Here is a 16,222-nt window from a genome sequence, read left to right on the forward strand (position 1 = left end):
TTAAAATGTGATTTATTCCTGTGAAGGCAAAGCTGAATTTCAGAAATCATTCTAATGTGTTGATCTGGTGCTGGTACCGTCATGCAATTTCATTTTCAGGATTCCTTCCTGAATAAAATTATATTCCTTCCTATTATAAAATAATTTCTAACCCCAAATATTTGAACGGTAATGTATATATTCAATTATGTAAATAGAAATAGTGTATTATGTTTATAATCAACATTTTCTGCCATTTTGGATAGGTTTTGTCCACTTGTTGTAATGCATTATGGGTTCGAAAAGAAATTATCAAAAAGAAAGCTGCTTTTTTTTCACCAGAACGTGCCTATGATGCATTTTCTAGATTTGTGGAACAGATCCTGAGTCTAAACCCTCAGGTCTCATTGGTTTTGTTATTCCCGTGACAGTTCACTCTGCTTCCTTTCAGAGTCCTTTGGCGTGACAGGTTGTCTAGTCGGTTCAGAAGAGCCGTCTGCCCATTGCCCCATGCCATCAGCGGCAGATGGTGTGGGTTTTGAGTTGTTAAAGTCTCAGGGTACCTCAAACACAGACACTGACCCAGAGACTGGAGGTCTTAACAGACAGTGTCTGACTGAAGCTCTTCCCCTTTTATTTTACTACAGTCAGACACAGACACTTTAAGACTTTAATTAGAGGACTGTCAATGAAGAGTTCCCTTCTTCTTTGATCTTATATTAACATAAAACATCTATTACCTGTTTAATATAAACTGTTGCTATATATAATCAATCATGACAACACTCGGAATAATTTTAGCATACTATGGTATATGGCAATGTTAATCTATTTATATCTATGTTGCTGCTGTTGATTATTGCTGCTGCAGAGAAAGTATGGAGCAGATCTAGGCAGGTGGAGCTGGGGGAGGTGGAGGGTTTCAGAGAAACGCTGAAATGCTGCAGGACCAGCTTACAACAAACAATGAACCAGACTGTTTAAAGGTTCAGTGTGTAAATTTTAGCAGCATCTAGCAGTGAGGTTGCGAATTGCAACCAACGGCTCAGTCCACTGCTCACCCCTCCCTTTCGAAGCACATAGAGAAGATACGGTGGCCGACACAGGACAAAGATGTCGTCGTCTGAGACAGCAGAGAGTAGCCAGTCAAACAATGAGGTTTCTTTACAAAGATAAATTAAGAAAATTATATTTACTTAATTATTCAGTAAAACGATGTTATTGCGAATATTATTGTTACTTGTTCATCGTTGTGTCAGTGTTTTATTTGCTGACTTTAGCTAGCTTTTTTGCATGCTAGTTAGTACAAGGTAAGAGTATTGAAGCAGTTAGCTTCTTCGTTCGTATTCAACGTAGTGACGATGCAAGCTGCCTCTAAAAACGCCAACGAAGAAGAAGAACAACAACATAGTGATGAAACACACTCTGTAGAGCAGTTTGTCCATTTAGGGCTACTGTAGAAACATGGCAGCACAAAATGACGACTTCCATGTATGGGGACCCGCTGTGTATGTAGATAGAAATGGCTCATTCTAAGGTAATAAAAGATCTTACACCACTGAAAACATAGTTATGTATATTATATTGCATTTCTGTAAATAGATCCTCCTAAATATTACACACTGGACCTTTAAATGTTGAACAAGCAATGTCTTTGGCTGCAAGATCAGCAGAGGCCAGTCAGCTTGTGCCATGCAATAATGATGTGATTGTATATCTAGTTCATACAACTAGATATTCAAAGTTCTGTCATGAAACTCTAGATGGCGCAGGCTAATAGGTCCTTTAACTCAACCTGTTCATAAACACATCGTTATCTATAGGGCAAAGCTGACTGGTTCCTGCTGTACCAGCAGTTAATGAGCTTGCGTGCTCAACCTTCAAAATACTTTGGTAGAATTGCCTTAGCAGTGCAGCGCGCTTCAGAAACCCTCCACCTTCCCCAGCTCCACCTGTATAGATCTGCTAGGGGTAATTCATGTGCGTTATATTGTACAGCAGCAGAATGTCTTACTTGCTCACAGCAGCGTGTTGTGTATGTATTGGCAGTAGCAAGTCCCGTACTTGCTCTGCAGCAGCAGCCATAACCTACAGCAGCAGCGTAACAGATCTATTCCGCCAAGACCAAACATATCAACATTGTCATACCCATTACCGTGCCAAACACTCAGAGTTGTCATGACAGAAATATATTTCACCTCAGATGAATCTCTGTGTGATGCAGTTAACAGGAGCTATAAATAAAGAAAATGCCTTTGAATCTGCCAACAAAACTTATTTCTGTAGTTTGTCATAATAGGAAATTTCACTGGCTTCTGCCAAATTGCAAATGATATTTGTAATGAAGGTCAGTAGATTAGGAATAGGCAACTTCTCACAATGTCAGGAATGGACAACAGAGAATAGCGCCATTTACTTGGGATTACTGAAAACGGCCACCTTTGGAGATATAATCCTGTTTATTGGTCAAACCTCTTGACAAGCATGAAGTCTCCCTGCTATCTTTTACTTTCCCCGGTAGTACTTGGTTTATCTCATACTATGTTTTCCCAGACAGCAGAGTGAGATTGACATAGTGCCTTTGATTGGATTTACTGACAGAAACAATGGCCTGCGTTATCTGATTGGTAGAGAGCAGGGACTGTGATTAGCTAGTTATTCGTCTTATCTGTATTACGTACCTTCAGATTAGTTCACTCACCTTTGCCAGTAGTAAAAAAGGCCATTGGATTTACAGGCTAATCATTTTTCTTTTATGATAAAACTAAATTGTCAATCTGTCACAACAAGTCTCAACTCAAGAAGTATTAAGTGTTAAAGGGTTAGTTCACCCAAAAATGAAAATAATGTCATTTATTACTTACCCTCATGCTGTTCCACACCCGTAAAACCTTCATTCATCTTCGGAACACAAATTAAGATCCTCTCTCAAGATCCATTAATGTACTAAAAACATGCTTAAATCAGTTCATGTCAGTACAGTGATTCAATATTAATATTATAAAGCGACGAGAATATTTTTGGTGTGCCAAAAAAACAAAATAACGACTTATATAGTGATGGCCGATTTCAAAACACTGCTTCATGAAGCTTCGGAGCGTTATGAATCTTTTGTGTCGAATCATGATTCGGATCGCGTGTCAAACCGCCAAACTGCTGAAATCATGTGACTTTGCGCTCCGAACCACTGATTCGACACAAAAGATTCATAACGCTCCGAAGCTTCATGAAGCAGTGTTTTGAAACCTGCCATCACCATATAAGTCATTATTTTGTTTTTTTGGCTTACCAAAAATATTCTCGTTGCTTTATAATATTAATATTGAACCACTGTACTCATATGAACTGATTTAAATATGTTTTTAGTACATTAATGGATCTTGAGAGAGGAAATGTCATTGCTGGCTATGCAGGCCTCACTGAGCCATCGTATTTGAACAAAAATATCTTAATTTGCGTTCCGAAGATGAACGAAGGTCTTACGGGTGTGGAACGGCATGAGGGTGAGTAATAAATGACATTATTTTCATTTTTGGGTGAACTAACCCTTTAAGGTGCAGTCACTCTAGGATTTGAGCATGCAAACCTCCAGTGAATTTAGGAATTTAGCAGTGGTAAAAAAAAAAGCAGGTTCCTCATCCGAAAACTGATTAAGTTTATGTAAACTGATTATGTTTATGCCACATACAGTATCTGTTTAACTTGGTCTCTCGATCATCCGTAATAAAAAGCACTGAGTCAAATGGATTGCATGTTAATCAAGTGCTGGATTTATTCCATGACTTTCTAAGATCTAGTTTCTAAATGGCAACGTTATCTTCTGACAGCTGCTTGGGCTGTGGGACAGGCAATCCATCAAATTCTCATCAATTATGTTTCATATTTATCATGACAGTGAGTCTGAATCGCTACGTTATTCGGTTTCGCCAGCTATCGCAGGAAGAGGGTGGTCTCTGTGCAAAAATGATAAGCTTTTGAGATCACGACCTGGTTTATTTACATAATTAAATGCAGGTATTAGATGTACTACATTCAGAACATAATGAAATTGTTTTGTTTTATGTACTTTGACTAATAGAGACATGTTTACTGCGTAAACCTTGCCATGGGTTGTAAATCCAAGTTAAGATTATTAGGCCCAAACACAACAGACCGTTTGTGAGTTTGTCTAATCCCTCATGCCACACTCCTTATCAAGACTGTTTCACGAAGGTCACGATCTGCAATTGCCGCAGCTGAAATCCAAATGACGTAATGCTGAATAATCTATTGCGATGTGCAGTAGAGCGATATGATAGCGTTATGACAGCTACAAGAATTGATTCAGTATGTCACTGGACTCAGAGTGCAGGGAGAAACGGGCAGCTTTCCGTGCAACAACATCAATCATTCATGCCACATTAGCGCTAGGAGACAGAGTTCATCCCTTAGAGCTCGTAAGCATTGCTGTATGACTGAGACTTGGAAAGAAAGCACAGAATAGAGAAGGTGAAATATGTTTTGTTTGCAGGAGTCATGGAACTGCAGCTTGCTAGCTTAATGGAACATACTAGCTGGAGATTACTGTAAACATTCCACCTCGTTCCTTTGCCACGGCAACAGAGGTGCAACACCATGGTGATTCCCTGACAACAGACAACAGTAAACAGCTATCAGGCAACCCCCTGCAGAATGACTGTACGCTTCTTAACATTGCTGCTTGAATCAGTCATTTTTAAGCAGTACATTTGTAAAACTCAGAGTTAAAAGTTCTTATTTGCATATTTATGAGGTAAATCACTTTGGGTCTCATTCATTAATAATTACGTGGATTATTTAGTATTTGTACTTCTCACAAAAAAAATTCACAACACCTCTGCATACGCACATGAATTTGTTCTTAACGTCGTTCTAATGTTAATGATTTTGGAGTGTTCTAAATGTGCGACCACATGCCCAAGGTTGGTCATTTGCATAAGACACGCCCAAACCATCTCCATATAAGGTCTTTGCACACAACTTTTCCTTTATAGCCTTTCAGTACTCTCAGCAAAAATATGACGCTCTTTAAAGACATGCAACTCAAGCTATTTCATCTTAACACAATTATAAGGCCACACAAAGTGATTTTTGCATATATGTGGTTTCAGTTGTTCCCACATTTTTTGTACTTTTAGAATAACTAAAGTTATTGCTAAATCATGATTTGTTCGAATAAACAGTCGTATACAAATTGAATATTTGCGCACTTGAATGAGACCCAGTGACTGGAGAAGAGATGCAAAAACTAAAGGTTTTTGTGGCTGTGCGAAGTTCATAAATATTTAATGAGGTAAGCATTGAGGCAGATTATGATTGGTCATCTGTCACTAAATACTCCCTGTTGGATTCCAGCAGATCTTGGTGATATCACATGCTAAATATTGACATTGTATCGCTGTTTGAGTTAGATAGTGATGTTATAGGCTGTTAACCCTCTCAGTCACTTTAGTCTTTGCTTATCCTTTTCTGTTTAACTTTCTAAATTTCAAAGTGTGAACGTGGTGGGATACATTAACGATAAATGATAAACTCCATGATTGTGATTCCTGTGCATTTATGTTGATGTGCATTGAAAAAATACAAGTGTGAGACATTGATTAACCCAGAGTTAAAGGGTTAGTTCACCCAAAAATGAAAATGATCTCATGATTTACTCACCCTCAAGCCATCCTAGGTGTATATGACTTTCTTCTTTCAGACAAACACAATCGGAGATATATTTAAAAATATCCTGGCTCTTCCACGCTTTATAATGGTAGTGAAACCCAAAAAAATGCATTCATCCATCATAAAAAATAATCCATATGGCTCCAGTGGGTTAATAAAGGCCTTCTGAAGCAAAGCGATGTGTTTTTGTAAGAAAAATATCCATATTTAAAACTTTATAAAGTAGAATAACTAGATTCCGGCAGATGGCTGTACGCATCGATTTGTGGCTACTACTATAATAATATTGAAGGTTAAATTAACTTATTTATATACAAACACTTAAATTACACTCAATTGTGTTTTTTATAATAAGTAAAGTTTAGAATTACGTTATTATATTTCTACTCCATCGTTTTGTTTTGTTTTAAATAGCCTTTAAACATTTAAATCGTGGCTGTCATAACTGATTTGTTCAAACATGCATTAAATATTGAAGAACATTAAAAATTATAATGAATATGTAACGGTGCCAAGCTATATTTATCAGAATGCTGCTCTCTAGAGTTTATTTTTTTTAGTTGACTAACGAGTTTATGGTCACTGAATATGGTTTTTCTGAGGTAAATGTGACGTTGCGTGACATTGTTTACAAGCTGTTTTATTGACGTCTTTCCGCGGTTGAAACACTGATTGAGCTATTACACAAGACATGATACGGATTTCGGTAAGTTGTACTGTGTATTTTAACATACCTTCAGATGTTTAGTCATGTTTATTTCGTGCTGTAACTGGTATTAAAGTGGAGGAGAGGATGTTTAGATGCGCTCCGTGCTGCCGCTTCTCTTTAACTGAGACGCTACAGCGATCTGTCACGTCACATTAAACAGCGCCAAAACGGTATTTATTTTTTGAATCTCATAATAAGATGGGCGTCATTTGAAATCTGAGACTTGGCTTCATATCAAAAGTAACAAAGCACAAAGATTACTGCGATTTATTGGATGGGAGGCGCGCTACATGTTCTGTTCATTCATCACCTGAAAACAGACTACACTAAACGATTCTTGGGATTTAAGAATCGATATCGGTTCGTAAAAATGAGAACCGATTAAAATCGAGAAATCAATATTTTTTTACCTAGCCCTAGCGCTTACGCTTTCAATACTCCTACATCCTGCGCCATACACCGCGTCACGGGTTACTCATTTGGCGACTTGCGCAGTATGCGTATGGTCATCTGCTGGAAGCTAGTTATTTTACTTTATGAAGTTTTAAATATGAATATTTTGTGCAAAACATGCCCCCCGTTCACTACCATTATAAAGCTTGGAAGAGCCAGGATATTTTTAAATATATCTCAGATTGTGTTCATCCAAAAGAAGATAGTCATATACACCTAGGATGGCTTGAGGGTGAGTAAATCATGGGATAATTTGAAATAATTTTTGGGTGAACTATGCTTTTAAGAGGCCATTCATATGGAACTAATTTTTGCGTTAAAAAGTGGAATTTAAAAAAATGCAAGGTCATGCTCATGTGCAAGGCACTGCAAAAGATGAGATAAATTGTCAAAAACATCCATTTAGTGCATAGTAAGATAGAAAAACAATGTAAACGTAGTGCAGTGAAATGAAAGGGTTAAGCATAGTGTGAAAGTACTTTGAGTTTTCAATGTATTCTTTTCCTCTCCATTGTGGCTATGTTAGACAATATAATGGGTTATATAAAACTTTTTTCATGACAGGGTCATTAGATCAGAGGAGGCTAACACCATGTTCCAAACAAATCACTTCTCTTTCATGATAATCCAAGGTTTTCCTAAGAAGCCATAATTGTGACAGTTTAGTTTTGAACTTTGCAGCATTACTCTAGATAGCCCCGCCCGCAATGAAATCCCATTGGTCGATCTCATGTAAATGACAGGTTGTCCTGCCCTTGCACCAGTAAACATCAGAGAAGATAAGAGATGTCGCTTCAAAAGGGAGGGGAAGTTATTTTGATTAAAGATTATGAAGGCACATGAATTTAAAAAAAAAAAAAATACTCATGTGTACAGATAAATCATTTATAATAAATACTGTTTAAAAGAAAAAAAAACAGTTGTCCATTTTGATTTCATGGTGACTTTAAGATCTCTTTATCTCACTTCTGAGAGTGTATTTGCTTGTTAATTATTTGCATTCTGGCAGTCACCATAAAATACTGGCACAGCACGTCTGGTGCATCCTGGACATCATGGAGGAATAAACAGGAAGAAGAAGGAAAAATTAGGTCACTGGGTTTGTTGCATTAAAGGAAGGCAAGTCACTTCCTCCTGTTACTCACGTCTGTATTGACTCTTTGGCGTCCAGCTCTGAGGAAAGACACAGAAAGAGTCAAAGTCAAACTCTTTCAGGAGTCAAAGTATGTTTGCATAACAATCCGTTCACACAGCGCAGCCTGCGAATGCCTCCCGACAGCTGCGTGGAAAATGCTTCCTAAACACCAGTGACATCTGAATAAAGACCTTCAGTTGATTATGTCAGTGCAGTTGGCGTTAAACCCACAAGCATGCGTGACAGACGTTAGCTCTAAGATTTACTATACTATCAAACCACCATCTTGAAGATCTCATTTAATTTAATGAGATGAATAAGAGTTTGTCTGGGTCACTGGTTACTAACTGACTTACTGGACGGACACATGGTACACACAGACACGCTGTTCAAGGAGAAAAGATATTGCTAATCGGTTTACTCACGGTGAACGCAAAGATGAGTAAGTTCAGAAACACTGGAGCAGTTGTTCAGGACATTCCGAGGAAGGAGGGTGTGCATTTCCAAATCAAGGAAACAGGAAAAATGCAGGGAATGCTGTAGAGATGACTGAACAGGGAGTCAGTCTTGACGGATAATGCTTGGGTGTGTGTGTCGGGGGTCAGGATGACTAGACTAGACAGTTTTATGTTTTTCATCATGAAAAGAAATTTATGCTCCATTTAATTAATTTATAGCATGGACTGAGTCTTTTTTTGTCCTTATGAAAAATTACTGTGGTAACCACAGTATTGTGGTCAGCTTAGTAAGCTTTTATTATTTTATTATTTTTTTGCATTAATAAAACATGACCCAACAACAATAATAAAATACCTATGGATATGAATTTATTTAATTTCATTTTAAAGTCAGCTTCTATATATCTTAAACTAAATACTTGGCTTCATATAAAAAATTTCTCTGGAAAAAGAAATAATGGTACAGGATACAATTCAACTCACTAAACAGTGACATATGGAGTAAGTTATCATATTTACTGTTTAAATTTAGTCTACTTTTGCTTATATATAAGAGTATTTAACTGAAAATAGATTCTAATAGAAGTCTAATTTTGTTGTTGTTTTTTTTTTAAACGTGAGCCTTCAAAGATGAAATAAATGCATAAAAGTAAAATATTAACAGCGTCCTCCATTCAGAGTTATCAGTCTGTCTGACGTCACGCAGCTCTAAACGCCAAACAAACAGCATAGTGGCACCGAGCGCGTGAGGGGAGGGACTGACAGCGCTGGTAATCCTATTGTGTCTCGCGCAGCCGGTGCGCGAGCTGCTGGTGTGTGGAGCAGTGCGCGCGGCCGTTTGGAACATAAGTGGGATTTATTTCTGCAGTACTTTGAGTCCATACGTATGTAACAACTACCCGCAACTGGAAGCTAAAGGGTTAGTATGCATACTGAGGCGTTATTTTATAGTTTTGGCTTGTGTGATGGTTTCATTTTGAAGCGCGCAAAATCTGAGACTGTAACTGTTGCATGTGTGATTTTACAGAGAGTGTAAACAACACTGGATTTATGTACTGAAATCGCAAATGTGGCCATTTGCATGTTAAATATCCCTAAGGGGGGATTCAGATTGAACGAGTTTGTTCTTGCGTTTAAAAAATAGACGCAATAAGGCTCTCGAGACGCGTTTTAAAAGTTGAACTATTTTTAACCCTCTACCGCATATTGCTTGCATTACGAAAGTAATGTTAAAGAAATTGATTTTGATGATTGATTTTTTAGAATAGAATTGACCTCATTCCTAAAATAAAACAGACAACATGTAACGTTATCCTATATCACTTTAACCATATTTTACTGTAAAATGTATGAATCGCCTCATTATTTATGACGAAATTGGCATTCCAATAATTACATTAGTTTAGGTTTGAATTAAAAAAGTTATTTTATTTTTGTTAATAGTTTGTATATTGGAATGTTGCATTATGTTAAGTTATATGACATTTATGTTATTTAGCTCATATTTACCTCAGTAAAGTATTAGTGTCATGTAGTGATGGTGTTTATGTGGGTAACAGCTCTATATTTATAGTATTATTGACCACATTTGCTGGAAGTACCAATTTGGTCAACTTGAAATCATCATTCGGCTTTTCATTGTGCCACATGTGTTATTATCAGCACAATTTACAGTAAAGAAACTTATTTTAATAGCTCAGATGGGCTGGTATATCAACATTACATGATGCGATGACATATACAGTTAGGAACTTTGAAATACAGAGTGAAAAAATTAAATAATGAAATGGTTGGTCATTAATAATGAGTACTCATTGCATCCACTGTGCAATAGAGGGTTAAACTGTGAAGCAAGTATGCAAGAATGCATCATGGGTCTTTAGATTATAAGGGCGCTGTTATGCGTCTAGATGTATTATGACATTATCTTGACAGATGTTGAAATTGAAACATTTTTGTTTGTCTTTCTGGGATGTTTAAGGGTTTGTGTGATGTGATGGATTGTTCCATATGTGAGAATTCCATAAGAGCAGCAAATGCAGATAAACACACATAGCATGAGAGGAATGTGTGTGTCTATAGCTCATTCTTATGTTGTTTATTACACACACACACACACACACACACACACACCATGCACTAATGGTTCATGCCTGGGCTATACATTACACTATGTAAACCTTACCTTTAGTACTTAAACACACTGTCAAATAGCTCTCTATATAGAAATATACTGCTTTATGTGGTCTGTGTTTACTCAGTGTTATGTCTGTGTATGAATTCCCAGTTAATGGTGCTAATAAACATCATAACCTTGGCATTTGCATATTTGGTGGCGTTATATATCAAAAAAGAACTTAGGATATATTCAAAATGATGTGCTTTGCAAGTATAACTCATACTATAATTAATTTATCAACTGCATAAGTGCTTTTCGATGTGTAAGCAATGCGTCTGGAAAAACAGGCACACCAAAAAGCATGCAATGATGCAATTCAGCAGCATAATGATGTTATTTTAAATGTAATTAGCTCACCCATTTGCATATTAGCCTTATTTATTGAAGATCACTGGAGTAGATCTGTCAGCGGTGACATCGTGCTTGGCACATTATGGTTTGCTAACTGGCTCAGCCGTGCCCTGGTCATGAAGATGGGTGATTGTTGAACACTCAGCGGGCACAAAGGGCTCTCGTTAGCCTCCTGAGTGTGTGAACTGGCACCGGGATCAATGGCAGCGGGCTTGTGAAAAGCTGGTTCATTATGAACCCTTGAGAGCTCGTCACTCACCCGCTGCGAGGTAAAGAGGAGCCAAAAGATGGACGGTGATCTCAGATCTTTAAAGCTTCTGTTTACAATTGGGAAAGGGGTGCTGATCCTAGAACAGCATAAATGGGTCACCTCTATGTACTCATGGGAAAGCCACATTAAGGTTAATGTACAGCCAGGTGATGGAGGGGAGGACAGAGAGCGTGTGGGTCATAGATCGTTAAGTTCATTTGGAGAGGAAGGTAATCTATTAGAGTATCTGTAGGTAGTAAGAGTGGGGTCACAGGTCTCTGGAGTGAACTAAAGTGCTGGGTAAAATGATTGAAGATCGAATCATGAGGTAGTTGAAGCAGTGCTGATGTTGGTTATTAGGAAATGCAGTACAGTTAGGCAAGTGGTATTTGTTTTCATGCCATTGTTTGGCACTTTGGTTCCATGTAAGATGCTATTCTAGATCAGAGAGTCTTTTTTTTTTTTTTTGAATGGCTTCCAGCCCTTTGTACCAAACAAACCAAATGCTTTTGTTGCGGAACTGCTCGTTGTACCTGTACCATTTTTTCACTTGTTTACCAGTTAAATCCATTTTAATCCATGCAGTGAAAATGAATAGGGATGGAAGCTGTTGATTTCCAAAAATATCAACAAAAAAAGCACTATAAAAATAGTTCAGACTACCTTAATGGTATAATTCAAGTCTTCAGAAGCCTTATGATTATGAACTACACTACTGTACAAAAGTTTGGGGTTAAGATTTTTTTTTTTTTTTTTTTTTTTTTTAAGAAATTAATACTGTTATTTAGCAAGAATGCATTAAATTCATCACAAGTGGCAATAAAGACACTGGTATTTTAAACTTTCTATTCATCAAAGAATCCTGGGAAAAAAAATGTACCAGGGTATCCACAAAAATATTATGCAATAACAACTGTTCTTAGCATTGATAGTAAGAAATGTTTCATTAGCAGCAAATCAGCATACTAGAATGATTTCTGAAGGATCATGTGACACTGAAAACTGGAGTAATGATGCTTAAAATTCAGCTTTGCATCACAGGAATAAATGACATTTTACCTATTATGACCTATTATGCCCCTTTTCACAAGATGTAATATAAGTCTCTGGTGTCCCCAGAATGTGTCTGTGAAGTTTCAGCTCAAGATACCTACATTTCATTTATTATAGCTTGTCAAATTTGCCCCTATTTGGGTGTGAACAAAAACACACCATTTTGTGTGTGTCCCTTTAAATGCAAATGAGCTGCTGCTCCCGGCCTCCTTTCCAGAAGAGGGCTCGCGCTTCACATACTCAGCAACAACAAAACTGGAGAATCTCACGCAGCTAAATGAGGATTGTCAGTAACAGTGTTCAGCACATCGTTCAAACCGGAGTCAAACACTGATGGAGAGACTCAGGAAGAAGTTACAACTTTTAGAATGCAACTGGACATTTCTGAATAGTTAGTGGATAAATTTATGTAGTTGTTGTGGAGTTAAGTTGATTCAACTCACCGACTAGCATGTACCGTTATTTTATTATTTTTTTTTTTGTGCAAATCCAGTGTTAAAATAGAAAACAGTTATTTTAAATTGTAATATTATTTCAGTGGCCTTAATGAGCGTAAGTGACTTCCATCAAAAACAAACCCCAAAATTTTGAACGGTAATGTATTTTAATCTGTAATACCAATCAGAGCTAAAATTCAGGTCTTTAGGGTTTATAAGCATACTCTCTAACCACTGAATTGGAAAGAATGACCTATTTTTAAATGTCAGATAGTTTTAATGAACCATCATGTGAAGTGTGAAATGTAATTTCAGATCCCTTTCCATGGCTGTGACTGCTCAACAGTGTCTGTCTTTTCATTTCTGGATCTTTTGCCTCACTGATAAAGCAGCCATGCATTGCAGCTGAGAGGAATGAGCTGGCAAGCACTTCTATACATTCTTTCTCTCTTGATGAAACAGGTGCTGTGTTAATTGGTAAAGAGGCCTTGTTTACTGCTAGATGGATTTATTTACGATTCATTTAGCCTCCTCTTGGTCCTCAGACGGTCTGTTTAGGCCTCTTGTGTGAGTGTGCATGTGTTATATGTGCTCAAGTGGTAGGAAGATGAGACCGCAGCAGATGGTCTGTAAACTGTGTTCTAGCCGGACCCCTGTCGAGTCTGCCCTTTGTTGCACGGATGCATTCCTATGTGAGCGGGTCGGTGCATATGCCATGACACTTTAGTCTTGGCTTAGGTTGCCCTTATCTTACTCTCCATTCATCTCCAGCCTCAGGCGGTGGGCTGCTGCTCAGCATTCCAGCTTTTGTCTCCTTCATTTCCATTTGTAAAACAGGTGTGGATGCCAAAACACTAGAGCAAGTTTACGTGTAAATGAGATGGGTTGTGCTGACTTTTAAGATTTTTCTTTGAGTGGTTTTATGTGTTAAGTAAACAAAAATGTATCTTAATAGGTGACCTGATAGGTAAAACTACTGTATCATAATGAAGGTCAATTGCAGGTTGAAGCAGTTTTTAAAGGTAGTAACAAAAGGTCTGAAATGGTGCAAAATTGCAATGAAAAACTAATATGCAGACATTTTGGTGCATGAAACTATAAAATTACTTTAAAGTTAAAATAAAATGCTATGGTATGGTATGTACAGAATATGGCCTTACCATGCTTGTTTTTCCGTTTTATTGGAGGGTGTCCTATGGAAGCTTGTTTCCGCCATGAAATAAAAATAAAAAAGGTAATTGTTATTTTTTATCTCACACTTTTTTTTTGTCAGAATTGCGAAATATAAACTAACAATTGCGAGTTATAGTCAGAACTGCGTGATATAATGTCAGAATTGCGAGTTATAAAGTGAGAATTGCGTGATATAAACTCATAATTGCGAGTTACAGTCAGAATTGCGTGATATAAACTCAATTGCGAGAACAAAGTCAGAATTGTGACTTTATAACTCGCATTTGGTTATTGAGTTTAAATCTTGCAATTCTGACTCTTTTTTCTCAGAATTGTGAGTTATACTAAACTTGTGAGTTATTGTGAGTTATACTAAACAATTGCATGTTATAATGTCCAATTGTGAGGGAAAAAAGACTGACGTTTTTTTCTCAGAATTGCGAGTTTATATCTTACAATTCTGACTTTATAACTCACAATTGCATGTTATAAAGTCAGAATTGTGAGATATAAACTCAATTCTAAGAAAAAAGTCAGAATTGTGAGTTTATATCATGGAATTCTGAATTATTAACTTGCAATTGTCAGTTTATATCGCAAAATTCTGAGAAAAGTCAGGATTGTGAGATGCAAACTTGCAATTACCTTTTTTATTCTTTTATTTAGTGGCAGAAACAAGCTTCCATAGTTTCCTTCTGTAAACCTGATGAGTTTGCTTAAATGTTTTTTGTTTAAATAATCCATTGCCATGTCTAAGTCACTTCAGTAGGCAAACCTTTAATCTAGAACATAAAATACAGGGCAGTTTTTGTAAATTTAACACCCTGTTTGGCTACCCAAATGAATTAAGGGAGTCGTTTTACATAAATGAAACTAATGCAAATCTCACAAGCAAAAACTAATCTGACAAAAATAGGCCACAACACTCTCGGTTGTGCACGCAAGCTATTTCTGAATGATCAGTCGCCCCGTTTTGAGCAGTGCCGCGGAGAAGTCAATGGAATCACCGTTGTCGTTGTTTTTCCTTCAACGATTTCCATCTGCTTTGCTTCTCGACAGTCTATAAATACATGTTTAATGGTCGGCAAACTGATCTTGTTGCAGACGAAAATCAATGATCAAGACGGCGACAAATCCCTGGAGAATTACATAAATGAATACAATGAATAATTTAATCTTTCACTCTAATCATAACTCCATTAACTCTTTAAACTCTGCCTCAGCGCATGGGTCGGGCATGTCAGACATGCTTTTAAAGACTAGTAATCATCTCTCTCCATATGGATGAGGGGCAAACCAAGATGTATCCGGTATTGATCTGATTTTCTCTTGCTTTTTCTTTCTGTGAATGTATGTGTCCTGTTTATTTGCTTAAACCATTTGAGTGGGAAAAGATCTGCACTATTAAAAATAAAGATTTCAATTAGAGCGCAAAAAGACTTTGCAGTCTGATGCCGTAAAAGCTTAATGACATTTTATTCTCTTGTGGGGGATCGATCTATCTATCTATCCATCCATCCATCCATCCATCCATCCATCCATCCATCCAGCCATCAATCCATCCATCCATCCATCCATATATACATATACATATACATATATATATATATAGGAGTAATGTAGCGGTTTTAACCTAAAGTAAAAAGTCGTTATTTTCAACACTCTTTCTTTCAAAGTGGTTTTTAATCCCATGGGCCAGCTCAAGCGGCCCATGCATGCTGTTCTCACAAACAGGACAGACACCTCATTCCCCAGCAGACTAAACATGTGACATCACCACACATCAACTGAGACAAACCCACAGTCAGAAGTCTCAGGCTCAGCTCCCTTCACAAATGTCAACACACCTGTACATTTGTAAATAATGACTTTGAGTCAAGGGCTAATGACAGATCACAGAAGTGTCAGTGCGGTTTAGTACACAAAGGCATGCTCTGCCTCTCCTCTTTAATGACGGAGACCTAATTGGTTGTTGACATGGTTTGTTGAGAAGAAAGTTTTGGGGACTGAAAGTGAAGGAAGCGAATGAGATTTACCTGGCCCTTGCAATTGGAACTGTGTTTATGAATGTTTTTTTATTTACTTGAATATTTCATGCCAAATTTTATTTTATTTTTTGGTATTTTTAAATGGGGGAAAAATGTTAACAACTCAAACCAACAAACATCTGACCATTATTTCCATTTTCTCTCTGTAGGGGGCGACAGGGAGCGAATGACATCCAACCATGAGACGTACCTACTTATGGCCAGCACACAGAATGACATGGAGGATTGGGTGAAGACCATCCGCAGGGTGATATGGGCCCCATTTGGAGGAGGTGAGCTTCTGCAACCAATTTATCAGAATAAGTCAGC

At 37.4% G+C, this 16,222-nt stretch overlaps 1 protein-coding gene and 1 long non-coding RNA gene across 5 annotated transcripts in view; one reads left to right on the top strand and one right to left on the bottom strand.

Moving 5' to 3' along the window:
• LOC127524754 (rho GTPase-activating protein 24-like) overlaps positions 1-16,222 on the top strand; it is a 124,412-nt gene that overhangs the window by 92,868 nt on the left and 15,322 nt on the right. For 3 of the 4 annotated variants that reach the window (XM_051916596.1, XM_051916598.1, XM_051916597.1), the window contains one exon: positions 16,063-16,185. In XM_051916596.1, coding sequence (XP_051772556.1) covers positions 16,063-16,185 — 123 coding nt within the window. Of the gene's footprint in view, positions 1-9,174; positions 9,342-16,062; positions 16,186-16,222 lie in introns of those variants that run through there. The other variant, XM_051916599.1, reaches the window with a different exon arrangement.
• LOC127524757 (uncharacterized) lies at positions 7,627-8,550 on the bottom strand. The gene is made up of 2 exons (XR_007933161.1): positions 8,390-8,550; positions 7,627-8,002 (listed from the first exon to the last, which is right to left on the bottom strand). It is a non-coding gene; the product is annotated as an uncharacterized LOC127524757 (long non-coding RNA).

Source organism: Ctenopharyngodon idella, chromosome 13 (genome assembly GCF_019924925.1).
Source record: "Ctenopharyngodon idella isolate HZGC_01 chromosome 13, HZGC01, whole genome shotgun sequence".
NCBI lineage: Eukaryota > Metazoa > Chordata > Actinopteri > Cypriniformes > Xenocyprididae > Ctenopharyngodon > Ctenopharyngodon idella.